General features: G+C 51.8%; 1 protein-coding gene across 5 annotated transcripts in view; it reads left to right on the plus strand.

The window, feature by feature from the left end:
* The window catches only part of LOC144128414 (E3 ubiquitin-protein ligase TRIM33-like), a 178,161-nt gene that overhangs the window by 127,772 nt on the left and 35,298 nt on the right, over nt 1-15,091 (plus strand). For all 5 annotated transcript variants that reach the window (XM_077661803.1, XM_077661802.1, XM_077661799.1 and 2 more), the window contains 4 exons: nt 604-929; nt 1,666-1,944; nt 4,091-4,322; nt 6,165-6,236. In XM_077661803.1, coding sequence (XP_077517929.1) covers nt 604-929; nt 1,666-1,944; nt 4,091-4,322; nt 6,165-6,236 — 909 coding nt within the window. The remainder of the gene's footprint in view (nt 1-603; nt 930-1,665; nt 1,945-4,090; nt 4,323-6,164; nt 6,237-15,091) is intronic.

Below are 15,091 nucleotides of genomic sequence, written 5' to 3' on the forward strand. Positions count from 1 at the left end.
TATGCGACATGTGTGGTGGCAAAGCAGACCTCTTGGAATGCATCCAACTCTACTTGTGCTCCGAACCACTAGCCATATTTGCTTTTTGGTAAGTCTGCACTGCAGAAAGTGTGACGAATACATGAGGGCAGTTCTCTTTAAGAGCGAAAGGCTCTACTCTCCGCGTGCAAAGATCAAGGTCAAAACCGCTTGACAATAATCGTCAACCAGGAGGAGGGGGGAGGTGTTGTGGCTGTTAGGTCAGATCACGTGCCTCGCTCGCCGCCATGCCGCTGCCTCCCTTGCCTTGAGTAACACCTGTGCCACCGCTTGACACGTTACATGCTCAGAGTGGAGAGGGACAAAATAAAAAATGGTTGTCTGGCAAAGACCAGGCATAGCCAAGCGCTCTTCTTACTAGGTTCAGCTGGGTTGAACCACAGCCAATGTTTTGATCATTAGACATCATCAACCAGACAGAAATTTTGCTTTCCTGTGCACTACTCTTGTTTCATGGTAGTTAGCCTGCCGCTTTTTCAATCACTAACAGTTGGTGCAGACAGTGGCTTGTTTGGCCTATTTGTGCTACTTTTTTGAGCACACTGCATGTGTCCACTCTTGCAGGGGGTGCCATCGCACCAGGCACTTGCTGCTCAGCAGGCAGCGCACATGAGGCAACAACAGTTGCAGCACATGCAGCAGCAACACCACCATCAGCAGCAGCAGCAGCAGCAACAGCAGCAGCAACAGCAGCAGCAACAGCAGCAGCAGCAGCAACACCAGCAGCAGCAGCAACAACAGCAGCAGCAACAGCAACAACAGCAACACCATCAGCAGCAGCAGCAGCAGCCACACCACATTCCCCAGCAAATGCCAGCTTCTTCCGGTGGTGTCCCCATTACTCTCAACTCGAGCATCACCATATCACCGGTCACCACAGACAAGTCCAGGTGAGCTTCCTGATATGTAGTAATTCATTCATTTTGGCGGCGTTGAGTCGAACTAGCCATTCTTCATGTGAAAAAATCCCAACCAGTATGTAACGTGCTTGGAAATCTCCGATAGCCACCGTAGATTTTAATGAATAAACATTTGGAGTACGGGAGGCATGTTTCGAAAATATGCATATACTAGTATTTGTTTAATGCTTGTTATGTTTCCCGTGGAGTATTGTGGGTTCTTTGTTCTGAATGTGTGGAATTTAAAATTTTCCACCACAGAAAATTAGGGGCCTTATCAGTGGCAGTTTCTGTGCCGGCGCCTTCAGCTAGGCTGTTATTCTAACTTGTCTTATCTGATGGTATTTGGCATTTTGGGCTCAAGTTTACAAGTTTAGACTTTTTTTGAAAAGCATGGCTGCCTGTCGACATGTTTGAATCCTGTTAAAGAATCAAAGGTAGATGAGAGTTAACTGACATTGACTACGTGGTAGTCAGCTGGACAGCACACATTGATTTCATTCAGGCTGGAGAGCATTGTGTGGATACACGCCTGCTAGGCATACCTTTTTTGCTGGTAAGGTGGGCGGCACAAGACTTTACTTGCATGAGGAAGGCCATAGTGGTTCATTTGTACTAGCAACTGGTAGTCGTGCTAGGGGCTTAGGGCTGTTGAGAGCTTTCAGCGTTTCATGCTGACTGTGCTAGCTACAAACCACGACTCATCCTGCTGATGTCCTTGCTGCAGACCAGTGCCTGTGAGCAGCCTACCCAGGCCACCACCACTCGCCTCAGGGCTGCAGATCATAGCACAGTCCGCTCCTAAGGTCATTATGCTGGATTCTGCAGCTGCTCGTGCAGCTGCCTTTCAGCAGCAGCAGCAGCAACAGCAAATGCGTCGGGTGTCATCAAACTCTCGGGACGGCACGCCACCCTCCATGAACCGACTGCCACCGCACATTGTGGCCAGCACCACAAACTCGCGGTCTGGTTCGCCACGTCTGCCTGAGACTAGTGTTCTCGAGCGGTAAGCTCTTGTCTGGCACTCATTGCACCTGCGGTTTGTTGCTTCCCAAAGTCACCAGCTGAGAGTGGACATAGTCTTCTTATTGGGCACATGGCAGCTGTGTGCTGTAGTTTTGGCTGCTGGTAGGCATTAACATGAAATTTTTTAAACTATGCCAGAATGGTGTAAGATGCTTGAAATGGCCTCTGGTTGTTGTGAAGGGATAAGCAGATCAAAAGAAGAAGTAGTGCTAAATTAATGGGGTTGAATTAATGAGCAATTTTAGAGAAAGCAGTACTGTGTGAATGAACAGGATAATTTGAGCTACTTTTTTCTTGTTTGGTGCTGTGGCTAACAATGCAGCGTGGGAGCTACTTGCATGCATGTCATAGTTTTTTTTTGTGTTGACAGCTTAATGAGGGAGCCTTCTGATAAAGTGCTAGCGTTGCAGGCCAGCAATATTTAAATAAGTCTTGTCAGCTGTTACCCATTATGGTGTTTGTTTGTTCACACAAAACAATGCATAAGCAGATTCATTTCAATGCATGAAATCACTATGGATCATAACTGCATTGAGCTTCCAAGAACTTGCCCTCGGGGCACAAAAATGTTTTTATGCTTGGCTTGGTCGAGTTAGCCAGCTCCAGAAATACTAAGTGACAGTCAGTAGAATTAGACTCAGAGTTCAGTACCATTTTTTATTATACGATGAAATGTACATCTAACCTTGTTTAGATTTTCAGGCACAATTTCAAAAAACTAAGATTGCAGACTCGTGCCCTTGTGGTGAACACAAAATACGCCGCGGTTAAGCAGTGGCGCTGCCAGCACATGAGCGTGGTCGACCGCAGTCGACTGTAGTCAACCGGCCACCCGAGAAGGAGCTGGCATACAAAAGAATACAGCCAGTTGGCACCGAGACTCCAAGCCTCTCGCATCGTCTCTGCTTTCCTTGCACGTGCCAACACACTCATGTACCCCTTTTGCCAGAAGTAACTGAGAAACACGTTTTTGCTTCTCAACCGTATAATAGAGTCTTTACAGCACCCCTAAAGACTGAAATTTGTCAAAATATGAGGACAAGAGTTCACCTTACTTTACACAGATTCGGAGCTTAAGGGCCGCCATAAGTGCTCCGCTACATGGCTAAGAAACAAACCACCTTTGCCAGTTACTTTTGGCAAAGGCAATACATGTATGATAAGATTAGGTGGCGGAAGTAAAAATGTGTACGTGCAGTGATCACAGACACTCCCTTGGTTCTGATCACTTTGAGTAAGAGGAGAACTTTCTTTGTGGGTTTAATATCTGGAACAACTGCTATTGACCATGTGGAAACCACAGTAATGGCTGTTGCTTCATATAACACTTTCAATATCAGGTTTTGTTTAGAAGCGGGGTCATCAAAGAGGATTAATGTAAGCATTATTTATAAAGCTTAAGAGCATCAAGTGGTGAACCCGTTTGTCTTGGTAAGCAGTCAGAAAGGAAGCAGTTTGCAGTTGTTTGCCTCCACTTTGGTCTGAAAGTAAGCTTGCCACCAGTGCTTATGTAATTCCTGGAAGATAATTGGTTTGCAGGGGGCTGTTAAGAAAACAGGGGAGCTGAAGTTGCCAATTCGTAGAACCGAGATAATGATGTATTAGAAGCATCTTATAGTTTCATCTCAATTTCGTGTTCAGGAAAGCCACTGCTGCTTCCACAGCAGCATAAGCTTGGGTAATAAGCTTAATCCTTGGCTTGTCACTGCTGGAAGTAAATGCTTGTGACGTATTAACCTTTTCTTGCATGGAGCTGCATACTTCACTGGTGCTTGGGTACAGTGTGAGCACTCGTACTTTGATCTGGGTGTTGGGTGCCCGCCCGCACATGGTGGGCTTTGGCACACTTGGCTGCTGGAGTACAGGCAGGAGGGAGCCACAAATGGCTGCGTAACACCCTCCTGACACCCCCACCCGCTTTGGCATGCCGGCTTTTTGTTTCACGGGAGAGGTCAACCTGAGAGTGGACTTTTTGGGCATTTGCTTCCTCTTCCTACCTTTAAATCAAACCCTTCCCATCACCATCATTCTGCTGTGCTGCCTTGCCTGCACCCCCTTCCTCTCTACCCACCACCCATCAGAGCCCTCCTAGGAGCCATCGGGGATGCGTCTGATTTGTCTGGCAGGAACAGCGCCATCACCATCACCCCAGTTGGGGCGGGGCCTTCCTCATCTTCCTCCTCTTCGTCGCGCACTGCGTCACCCTCGGTGTCCGTGGTGCGCATCAAGGAGGAGCCCAAGTCACCTAGCGAGCAGCAGCTGCCGTCGTGCAGCGGCGACGCTGGTTCGTCGTCGAACACCCTTCGCAGCTCGTCCTCTCCTGCCGAGACGGTCGCGGGAATCGCGTCGAGGTCTCTGGTGCGTGTCATCATTCTTCGATACTTGCCACTGCTCGGTGTGCTTATCTTTGGCAGCAATAGCTGTTGATGGCAGCAACTCCCGATCTGCGACATTTGTGCTCAGTGAAGGAGTGCGAGTGGGATAGGAGAGGAGGAGTGGGGTAGGCAAGGGGGTGGAATAGCTGTTATGCTGTGCTATATCTGTGAAGCAACATAGTGTAAACATTTGTGATTTGCTTTGTAATTGACACTTTCCATCTTTTCAGAAAGTTTTTCAGGGCTTAGTTGGACCCATAGCCTAACTAGCCAGTATAGTAGCCCCGACTGGTAAATAAATGTGCCTTGATAATTTTGCCTGCAGACATGTCAGAGTGCACCCCCTCCTCTCCCCAGAAAAAAAAAAAGCGGAAAGTGATTATGGGAGCATCATTTTTGTATTCACGTTTAGAGAGTTGTAAAATCTGTACTGCTTGTGGGACTGTGGAGTGGCAGTGATCTTCATAAAGTGCAGTAGAAAACCGGAGACAAGCATGGACAGACAGTGCTTATCAGGCTTAACAGTAGTCATATCAGTGTGGAAAAGGTACTGGTACAGGTAAAAGAGTACAGAGCACTCTCTAAACATGTTTCAGGCAGTATAAAAGCCTAATTCATTGAATACTTCGAAATGCAGGATTTAACTCGTGCTGCAATTGCATGCCCCATGACAGGTCAAATTTACTGGAGGGAGGCAGCCTTGAAATCCCCAGAAATGGCCAAAAAAAGATTTTTTTAAAATTGTTGTATCCACTTGTAGGCCTCGTTCTTTATGCTGTCCCAAAGTTTCATTACTGAAATCGACCGGGAAGTAAAGGATGCCTTAGCCACTTGGGAACGTTAAACCCCAAATAAGCCTACAAACCAAAAAATTGTTTCCTGAACCGCAGCGGCTCTGTATTGCGGAAAAAGCTCACACAACTACACAATGTTTTCTGCCTGGATGCTCACCTTGTGAAGCAGATTTCTTCATGATGATTTTATCTATTTTGGCTTCGTTTGTTTTGTTGCACTCTCAGGACCATAATTCAGGTCAAGACATTATTTGTTTTGCAAATCTGTGGATTTTAAATTTCTTTTAGGAGTGAAAATATGTCAACGGACACTGCATTGCAAAAAATCCAAACCAAAATTTGTGTTTTGCAAAATAAAATTCTAAGAATGTCTTTACCTGTAGCACGCCAGTAGGAAGACACTGCGTGTTGTACTCGCCCTCTGCCATATATTATTAACTCTCCAACCTTTTCAAGGTTCAGAGGAAAAATATATATAATAGAAAACAGCTTTCTGAGATATAACAATGAAATTTTATGACCGTAGTCAGGAAATTATTTCTTGTCTGCTCAAAAATGTAATGTAAATGCATCAATAAATTTTTTAAATTTTGCTGGAAGCCGCATTCCCCCTTAATCAAGATTGAAATTCAGTAATATGGCACTTCTGGGCTAGTTGGTGTGACAAAGCTAGGAGATACAGCACGGGAGAGACAGGTCACTATGTCTCTCATGTCCCTTCTCTGCTGTGCTGTATCTCTTCGCTAATGGAAGTTGACTGTAACTAAGCAAAGCATAGGTGAAGCTCTGTGTTGCTTTTGATGTCAATGAATGCATCACCTCAATGCGCCAACAGTCCTTTTCTCGTCTTGTTTAAACAAGCAGGAATGTTTCCTTGTATATTCAGCTGCGAAATCGCATGCCAGAAGAAGTGAAGTATTGGTCTGCAAGTAGCGTGACAGAAAAAAGAAATGTTCGCCCTGTATATTGTGTGTATGTGTGTTATTCCTTGTGGCAGAAGCTTTAATGGTGGCGATGTGTGTCTGTTGCAGAATGACTTTGCAAACCGGTCTATAGGAAATCTACTCCAGTCGTCAAACTCAAAGGACACGAGTCAGGAGAAGGTGCGTAACAGTTACATTCTCTTTGTAGGTTTATGTAAAAATTCCTTTCTACTAGGTGCAAGCTTCTGTAGAGGAGACAAAGTTTAGGAAGGATGGGGATTGAAGATAAAAAGAAGTGTACTTGTATGGCACGGACAGCAGTTGTGTTTTTCGGTGAACCTTTTGAGTGTAGATTTTACTGAGCCATGATTTACAAGTGGCAATCACTTCTCTGTACACGGTGAGCAAGAGTCTTAGAAGTACAGTCAAGCCCACTTATGACGATCCTGACGGTCACGTGGATTGCTTTCGTTGTATCCAATGTTCGTAGTAACTGTACTTCCCATACTAAAGCCAAGATACCAAGTCAGGTACTCGCAGCATTTATTTCTTAAAAATGGGCATTATGTGCATCATACCTATGGGGGTTATTCTTGTAATAACGCTCAAAGGGCTAGAAGCAGTAGTCGCTCTCTAGCACCAGCGTGCCAGCTCTAGCAGTCAGAGCTGTGACCCCCAGCCCACGGTGCGGTAAGTCGCAACCACGGCGGGTTCAGGCCAGAGGGGACAAACACGAGTATTCTACCCGGGTGAGCGCTTATTGCTCCCGAGCAATACAATTAGCAGCAAGCAACAAAGCAACCGCCGCAACGAGGGAGTGTTCCGCTCGCGTACGGGGGTGAAATGCACAAAATGGGTGGAACGCACACAAAATGGTGGGGGAGGAAGGTTCCGCTCACCTTGCGTGGCTCCTCGCTCACGGCCCGCGGTGGTCAGTTCACACACGGTGGCCGGGCGATAACGGCAGCGGTCTCCGTGGCAGATCTGCATCCGTGCGTGTGCACAGTTCCCACCAGAAGACAAGCGGGCCCCGGGACAACCATGCGACTGCGCCTTCTCCCGGGCTGTGGGGAGGAGGTCTCTCCGTGCTAAGAGGGGAAAGAGGGAAAGGGGTGCGAAAGGAAGCGGGGGCGGCGTGAGTGCCCTCCCTCGCAAACCTCCCGAATGGCGCGCCCATAACATAGCGTAATAATTACGCGCGACTGTTACTATGGGACAGGGGATTCACGTGTATCCCCACATCCCCCCCCTCCTTAAAACTGCCCTACAGCCGAGAAGCGACTTCGTTCACTGAGGGGTGTACCGAGTGGGGCCGGCGAAACGCCGTTTAACTTTAAAACCAATTAAGAAAAGTTTCAGCTCACAGCCACCGGTGCCGTCGTCGAAGGCCGTGGATGCCAGGACAGGAAGGCAGTGCAGAGGATCGCAATGGACGACCGTGGAGCCAAGTACTGAAGGGGTTCGATGACAGCATGTCCCGCTTCAGGGGTCAGTCGGCCAGAGCAGCCTTCCCTGGACGCGCGGGCGGCAAGCAGAGTCGGGGCAATTACACACCGTGTTGTCCCTTTGCACAGCGTACAGCAGGCCCCCACTAAGCCGGTTGCACTATTCGCTCTTGACTCGCCTTCTTTTCCTCTCGGCGGGGCCAGCAAAGACTCGTCGACCCATTTTCCCGCGGCCGCCGAGGGCTTGCGAGGCAGGCCCAGCGGAGTACCAGGCTGCTTTCGTGGACGAAGCCTCTGCCACGTGGAACGGGGGACTTCCAAGGCGGCTTCTTTGCTGCAGCATCCGCTGTGGAAGACACAGGCGCCGGTTTCCCCGAATTTTCGCTCGCTCGTCCCGCGGCCGACCGGAAGCTGTTTTCGGCCTGGTTGCTCGGTGGTGACAGCGGGCTTTTGGCTCTGGAATGCGGTCGTTCGGAGAACGGCCTGGCTTTGGATGTTTGAAGCAGCAATGGTCATCTCCGCGTCCGTCAGCTCTCCTCCGGCCTCGCTGCGAAGGCTGGCCTGCGTCTGCAAGGCTGTCTTTTCTTTCTAGTTATTTTTACATTTAACGTTTTTTTTAAATTTAGGTTAATCTAACCCCGCTCGGCCTTTTCCGAAGAGAAAGCGTGTGCTCGCTCTGGAAGCGACAGTGCGAAATATGGAAGGGGTGTTCCGTCCATATTAAGCTGGAGAAATTACTCCTTGTGCGTTGGCCAGAGTTAGTTCTGCCGTGGGCGCAAGTGGTAACGAGGCACTGGGCTCTGTTGTCGAGCCTTGCCTCTCGGTGCGGCTTCCTGCTGGTGGGGGAGGGTGTCCTCCACTGGCCACTCGTTCCCTCTGTCAAGGTAGGGTTTGAGATCACAGACATGCACCGGTCCGCCGGTCGGTCTTAGCGTCAAGTCCGCCAGCCTGTAGACGAGAGAGGAAAGTTTCTCTCAAACTACATATGGACCCGTCCATTTCGGCACCAGAGAAGCAGAGAATTTCTTACTGGCGTCGCTCAGGACGTGATTGCGCCTCAACACCAGGTCGCCCGGTTTGTAGTGAATTTCCCGGTGAGAGCGATCATACTGCGCCTTCTGCTGGGCCCGAGCAGTGCTCAGATTCCAGCGGGCTTTGTGTAAAGCCTCCGTCATCCTCGCACGCAGCCCGGTCGCGTAGTCTGCACATGCCGACGAAGCAATCGGGGTGTTGCTGCGAACCTGGAAAGTAAGTTCTACCGGGTTCGTCAGCTCCCTGCCAAGGTTGAGAGCGGCAGGTGTGTACCCAGTCGAGTGGTTCACGGTCGACCTGAGAGCAAACCCAATCTCGGGGAGACAGGTGTCCCAGTCGCTTTGCGTCTCCGCAAATGCAACGAGCATGGGCTTGATGTTGCGGTTCACGCGTTTTGTGGGATTCGCCTAGGCATGGTATGGTACGTGGTTGTTGTCCTGTGCTTAATGCCAAAGCCCGCACAGGAGTCCACGAAGAGTTTGGCAGTGAAGTACGATGCATTGTCCGTTATCAACTGCCCGGGGTAGCCGAATCGTGTGAACACCTCGATCAGCTTCCCCATAATTACGCGTGCTGTCAGCTTTCGAAGTGGGAACAGTTCCACCCATTTGCTGAAATGGTCTGTGACAACGAGCAGGAAGTGGTTTCCACTCGGAGTCTTGGGTAAGGTCCCATGACGTCACAAGCCGCAATTTGCCAAGGACCCTGGCTATTGATCAGCTGCATAAGCCCGGGTGTACGTCCACCACGCGGCTTGACCCTTTGGTACACATCGCACGAGCGGGCGTAGCTAATCGCATCCTGCTTCATGCCAGGCCAGGTAGCGAGGCGGCACAACTTGAGGTAAGTCTTAGGGCCACTCGCATGCCCAGCGTTGCACGTGTCATGAAAGTAGCGTAAAAGTGCTCCTCTCATCATGCGTGGTATCACCACCTTGAAGGACTCGTGTGTATCCTTCTCGGAGCGGATACGTATATCTCAGCAGGATGCCATCGCAGTTGAGCAGATAGGAATCCATTGCGCTCACAGCATTACCAGCTGCGTTCGAGCGTCCCGCACGAACAACAATACCAGTTGCCTCCATGTGTGCCGCGGCCGCGCCGCCTGGCTCCCTGAGCCCGTCGAACACTTTTCGACAAAATGGATCCCCCCGCTGTGCCTCCAATAGCTCCTTTCTGCTGAAAACGCTCACCACTGAACTGACGAATTCCAAGTGGTTCACGCTTTCACCCTGGGAAGGTGGGTAGTCCCTTCCCTCGGGGCGTTGGGTGAGCTTCGCGACAGTCGCGCTGCTCCGGCTGTCGGGCGCGGCGGAGTGGGCAGTGTTGTTACTTCCCATGCCATCAATGGGCGCGTGCGAAAGTGCGTCCGCCATCACGTTGTTTTTACCCCTCCTGTAGCGCACGGTAAAGTCGTAACGCTGGAGGAGTAGCGCCCATCGCGCTAGGCGTCCGCTCGGCTCGCCTAGGTGCCTCAGCCACGTGAGTGCCATGTGATCAGTCTCAATCACGAAGGCAACTCCGTCGACGTAATAGTTGAACTTTTGCAGAGCGAAGATAATCGCGAGACATTCCTTTGCTGTCACGGAATAGTTTTTCTCTGCGGGAGTTAATGATTGGCTAGCGAACGCCACCGGTCTCAGGCTACCTTCGTGCTCTTGAAGCAGGACTGCTGCTAAGCTCAGGTCACAAGCGTCCGTGTGGATCACAAATTCTCTGTTCAGGTCAGGCAGCCTCAGCTCTGTGGTTTCCGCAAGCGCACAAGTGAGATGGCGTAGTGCCGCCTCTTGCTCGGGTCCCCAATGCCACTTCACACCTTTCCTCAACAATGCCGTTAAGGGGGCTTGCAGAGCTGCGCAACCTGGGATAAACTGGCACTAAGAGTTCACCAGCCCCAGAAAGCGTCTCAGTCCGCCTATGTCTGCCGGCGACGGGAACTGCAATATAGCCCGCAGCTTGTCCTCGCACGGCAAAAGGCGTCCTTTGTCTAGCGTGAACCCCAACAGTGTTATTCGGGTCGCCGCTATCTGGGTCTTGTTCGGGTTCAGCGTGATTCCCGCTGACCTCGGCCTTTCCAGTACGTCCCTGAGAGGGCGTAAGTGCTCATCAAAGGTTGCTGAATACACCACAATGTCATCCAGGTAAGCAAGAGCGTGGTGCCACCTTGCATCGCCTAGGACACGGTCCATCAGACGCTGGTACGTCGCGGGCGCTCCGACCAGGCTGAACGGCATTCGGGTAAACTGGAAAAGGCCCCTGTGACAAGTGAAAGCTGTTTTCTCTCGGTCACTGGGAGTCATCTCCACCTGAAAGTATCCTCTGCTGGCATCGAGCGTAGTGAAGTACTTCGCTCCACCAACATTAGACGCGATCGAGGGAATGCTCGGAAGTGGGTATACGTAATTTCGTGTCACCTCGTTCAGGTGTCGATAGTCCACACAAAGGCGGATAGTTCCATCCTTTTTGGGCACCAGCACCACTGGAAACCCCCAGGGGCTGTTTGAACGTTCCACAACGCCTGTGTCGAGGAGTTCGTCCAGAGCGTCATCGAGCGCTTTCCTCTTAGCCAAGCTGACTGGCTGAGGATTGCACTTCCATGGAACGGCGTCGCCTGTCTCAATTTTGTGCCTCACCAGCATAGTGCAGCCAGGCCGCTCCGTGAATACAGCGTCGTATTCGTTCAGGAACAGAGACAAGCGCGCTTCCCCCCCCCCCCCCCCCGACAAACCGCCTGAGTTGTTCAGGAGTGGGTGGGAAGGCCTGCATGCTGCCACGGCGCAGTGCCACCGCAGGGGGGGACAGGGGGTTGCGCGGGAAGGGAGGGGTTCCCTTCCGCACTTTCCCTCTCGGCGCGGTCGACCGGCTGGTATGGCAGCTCGGCCGAGGGCGTTTCGAGGGCTTTTTCGGGTGATCGTTGCGTACGTCTGCGCGTAGCATCGGAAAGTTAATGTGCTTCTGACGCTTTTGGGGATTTAACGAAAGGTTTCAGGGTGCCACATGCTAGCTCCCTATATCCTCCGTTGCAGATGTCAATAACAATGCCCATCTGGGCGAGGAAGTCTCTACCAAGAATAATTGGAACTGATAGGCCGGGGAGGTGAGCGAAGCGCTGTCGCCTCACTCGTTTCTCCCACCGCACCACAAGCCGCGCGGCACCGCTCGCTTGCGCTGTGCCGCTGGCTAATCGGAAAGTGATGTTGCTGGCTCGCAGTCAGAGTCCATTCCGACGGACGGAGATGCTCGCATACCTCGTCGCCAAACAGTGATGCGGTCGCTCCTGTGTCCAGCAAAGCCATGAACTTACGTCGAGCAACCGTAAGCTCAATAAGTGGGACTGGCGTGTCACTGGGTGGTTCCAAACGACAAGCCAGCGGGGCTAGGGGTTCGTGTGACTCACTGAGCATCGCTGTTGACGCCGCCGGCTGTGCAGCGTTGCTCACCGGCGGCTCCGTTTGTTTCCCGAAAGCGCATGATCTCGGTTCACGGGGCGTCTGCATTCCCGGGCGTAGTGCCTTCGTTGGTTACACCGGTAGCAGAGGGTGTTTGACCGTTCCTACCTGCCGGGCGTACCGTCGCAGTTGCCCTTTGCTCTAGCTTCCTCGGGTCGGCATGTCGGTCCCGATTCTGCGTACCTTGGCTACGTGCAGCGTGTGCTGCCCGCATAGCATACGTGTACGGGTCGAGAGCTCGGTCAGACAATTCCCAACCGTTTCTCAGTTGCCCGTCACTGAGTGCAACCGTTTCAGCACCCCGGGAAAGAATGCGAAAAGTGTCTCCAGGCGCAACGCGACTCAAGTGCCTGCGACGCTGGTGGTGGTGGCCAATACGCGCGGGAGGCGAGTATAACCGCCTGTATGCGCTTGGCTGCCGAGGCGAGTTCGTCCAAGTCCCTGAACTGCACGCCTCGAAGGAAGGCTGCGAAGGTAGGGCGAGCTTGTCGCGTGACGCGCCCTACCTTCTCGCCGTTCGGAGCTGAGAGGTCTGCGATACGATAAAGTTATCGTCCTCACGTACTCAAGCAAAGATTCGTCTGGATGCTGAGTACGCAGCTCCAACTCGTGCCGCAGACAACGGTCGTAATCTGCAGACAAGAACTCCTCGCGAAACCTCGCTCGGAATTCCTCTATTGTGCGTGACTGGTGGCCAGCGAGGCGGAACCAGCGGGCAGCCTGATCAGTCAGTGAGACTGGCACGGCACGCGCCAAAACCTCGCCATCGGTGAGGCCCGTCGCCTGCTGTTAGGTCGGCATGCGATCGATGTACTCGTTGGCACTGACAAGATCATGGTAGCTGCCATAGCTGGGAAGGTCCACCCGTAGCCTACGTCTCGCCACTGGAGCAGGTGTTTGCAGGTTGTTCTGCACGATACCCGTGAGGCTCCCTATGAGGCGCAAGGCGTTGCGCAACACAGCCTCTTGGGGGTTGGCCTGGCCAGGAAGTTCTGGCTGAGGAGCCGCGTGGGATAAGCAAGGCTGCGCAGGTTGCGCCGTGCTCTCCGTACCTGGCGGCATATAGCGCTTGGCAAGAAGTGCCTAGCGTCTCCGCTTGTCTGAGCCAGTGTGTCGCATGAATCACCGCTCCGCTAAAACGTTATTAGATCGCAGGGGCTAGCGTCAGCCTCTGCGAATACGCCAGCAGTAGTTGTTACTGCCATGTCAACATGTTGCTGCTGTGTCAACATGTTGCTGCTGAGATGCTTTATCGGACAGCCACAGCAGGGACTGGAAGTCAATCCCCCTGGCCGCCATGGCTAGCCTGTGTGTCGGCAGTCGGTCACACAGACACTCGACTTGTCTCGCCTCTAGCCCCACGTTGGGCGCGAAGAATATGGGGGTTATTCTTGTAATAACGCTCAAAGGGCTAGAAGCAGTAGTCGCTCTCTAGCGCCAGCGTGCCAGCCCTAGCAGTCAGAGCTGTGACCCCAGCCCACGGTGCGGTAAGTCGCAACCGCGGCGGGTTCGGGCCAGAGGGGACAAGCACGAGTATTCTACTCGGACGAGCGTTTATTGCTCTCGAGCAATACAATTAGCAGCAAGCAACAAAGCATTCGCTGCAACGAGGGAGTGTTCAGCACGCATACGGGGGTGAAATGCATAAAAAGGGTGGAACGCACACAAAATGGTGGGGGAGGAAGGTTCCGCTCATCTCGCGTGGCTCCTCACTCACGGCCCGAGGCGGTCAGTTCACACACGGTGGCCGGGCGATAATGGCAGCGGTCCCCGTGGCAGATCTGCGTCCGTGCATGTGCACGGCTCTTGCCAGAAGACAAGCGGGCCCTGGGACAACCACGCGACTGCGCCTTCTCCCAGGCTGTGGAGAGGAGGTCTCTGTGCTAAGAGGGGAAAGAGGGAAAGTCTCCGCGGCGGCGTCGCTACGGGGTCGCGAAAGGAAGCGGGGGCGGTGTAAGTGCCCTCCCTCGCAAACCTCCCGAACGGCGCGCGCATAACATCGCATGATAATTACGCGTGGCTGTTACTATGGGACAGGGGATTCGCGTGTATCCCCACAAACCCAACCCATCACAGCGCTTTCTAGGTTCACCAGCACGGTGATATGCTCCTCGCCAAGACCCTCGCTGCCAACAAGCTGCTTCAGTGACGCGAAGTAACTAATTGCCGTTGAAGTGTTCAACGCAACTCGTGGTAGGCCACCCCTCTCATCATCATCTTCATGAGATTCCTGGCAGTAGGGGAGTGCGTGTACTTCGCTTATAATGACTTTTTTCTACTTGTGATTCTGTGTTGATAGGAGAAATCATGTCCGGCGAGCTATGCATCAATGACTCGTCTCCACAATCTCGCATGCGACAGATCACATTGGTTGATCGACAGTGTCTTCTGTCATTTCTGGACCTGTATACAGTGATGAAGCTAGTGCAATGCACTGCCTGCACATGGTAGCAGTGCAGAATGTGGACAGCCAGCAGGGCAGGCAACGCATGCCGCGTAACCTGGTGGGCCATTGAGAAATGCTACATGACTGGTATTCAAACGTCTCAGGTTGGTGCTATTGGTTGGTCGGCGACCGTGCACAGTAGTTCGCTTTCAGCACTGCTCCTTTCGCCTGCTTGGCCTTTGGTTTTCGGTGACCACTGTACGTGAATCTCTGGGGCAAGTGTTCTTCAGATGATCTCATTCATCACGATGGCAAGAATTTCATTCTTTTCTATCTTTTCCTGATCATCCCCTCCATTACATCATCCCTCAGATGACAAAAAATTGACCGGGACAATTACTCAGTGGCCCGGAGCATTGCTACAGTCAAGACAGTGATGAAGCAGGCAGTGCCACAGGACGGAGTGCTCGTGTTAAACCCGCAACCATCAAATCATATTTTATCCTGTCAGCATATCATCTTGTTCTTTTGCTTTCTTCCTTATAGCAATACAAATTTGCATATATTATCAAAGGATACAGTGACGCTATGTTACTGCCAGCCAATATATGCTGCATAAAAATCGCCAAAGACATCGAACATCTTCTGCTTTAGTATTGTAGCTTCTGTTTTCAATTCTTGCAGCACGGCTTCTTTATTATTTTAGCCTTAGGGAATCCAAATA

The sequence above is a fragment of the Amblyomma americanum genome, chromosome 4 (genome assembly GCF_052857255.1).
Source record: "Amblyomma americanum isolate KBUSLIRL-KWMA chromosome 4, ASM5285725v1, whole genome shotgun sequence".
Taxonomy (NCBI): domain Eukaryota; kingdom Metazoa; phylum Arthropoda; class Arachnida; order Ixodida; family Ixodidae; genus Amblyomma; species Amblyomma americanum.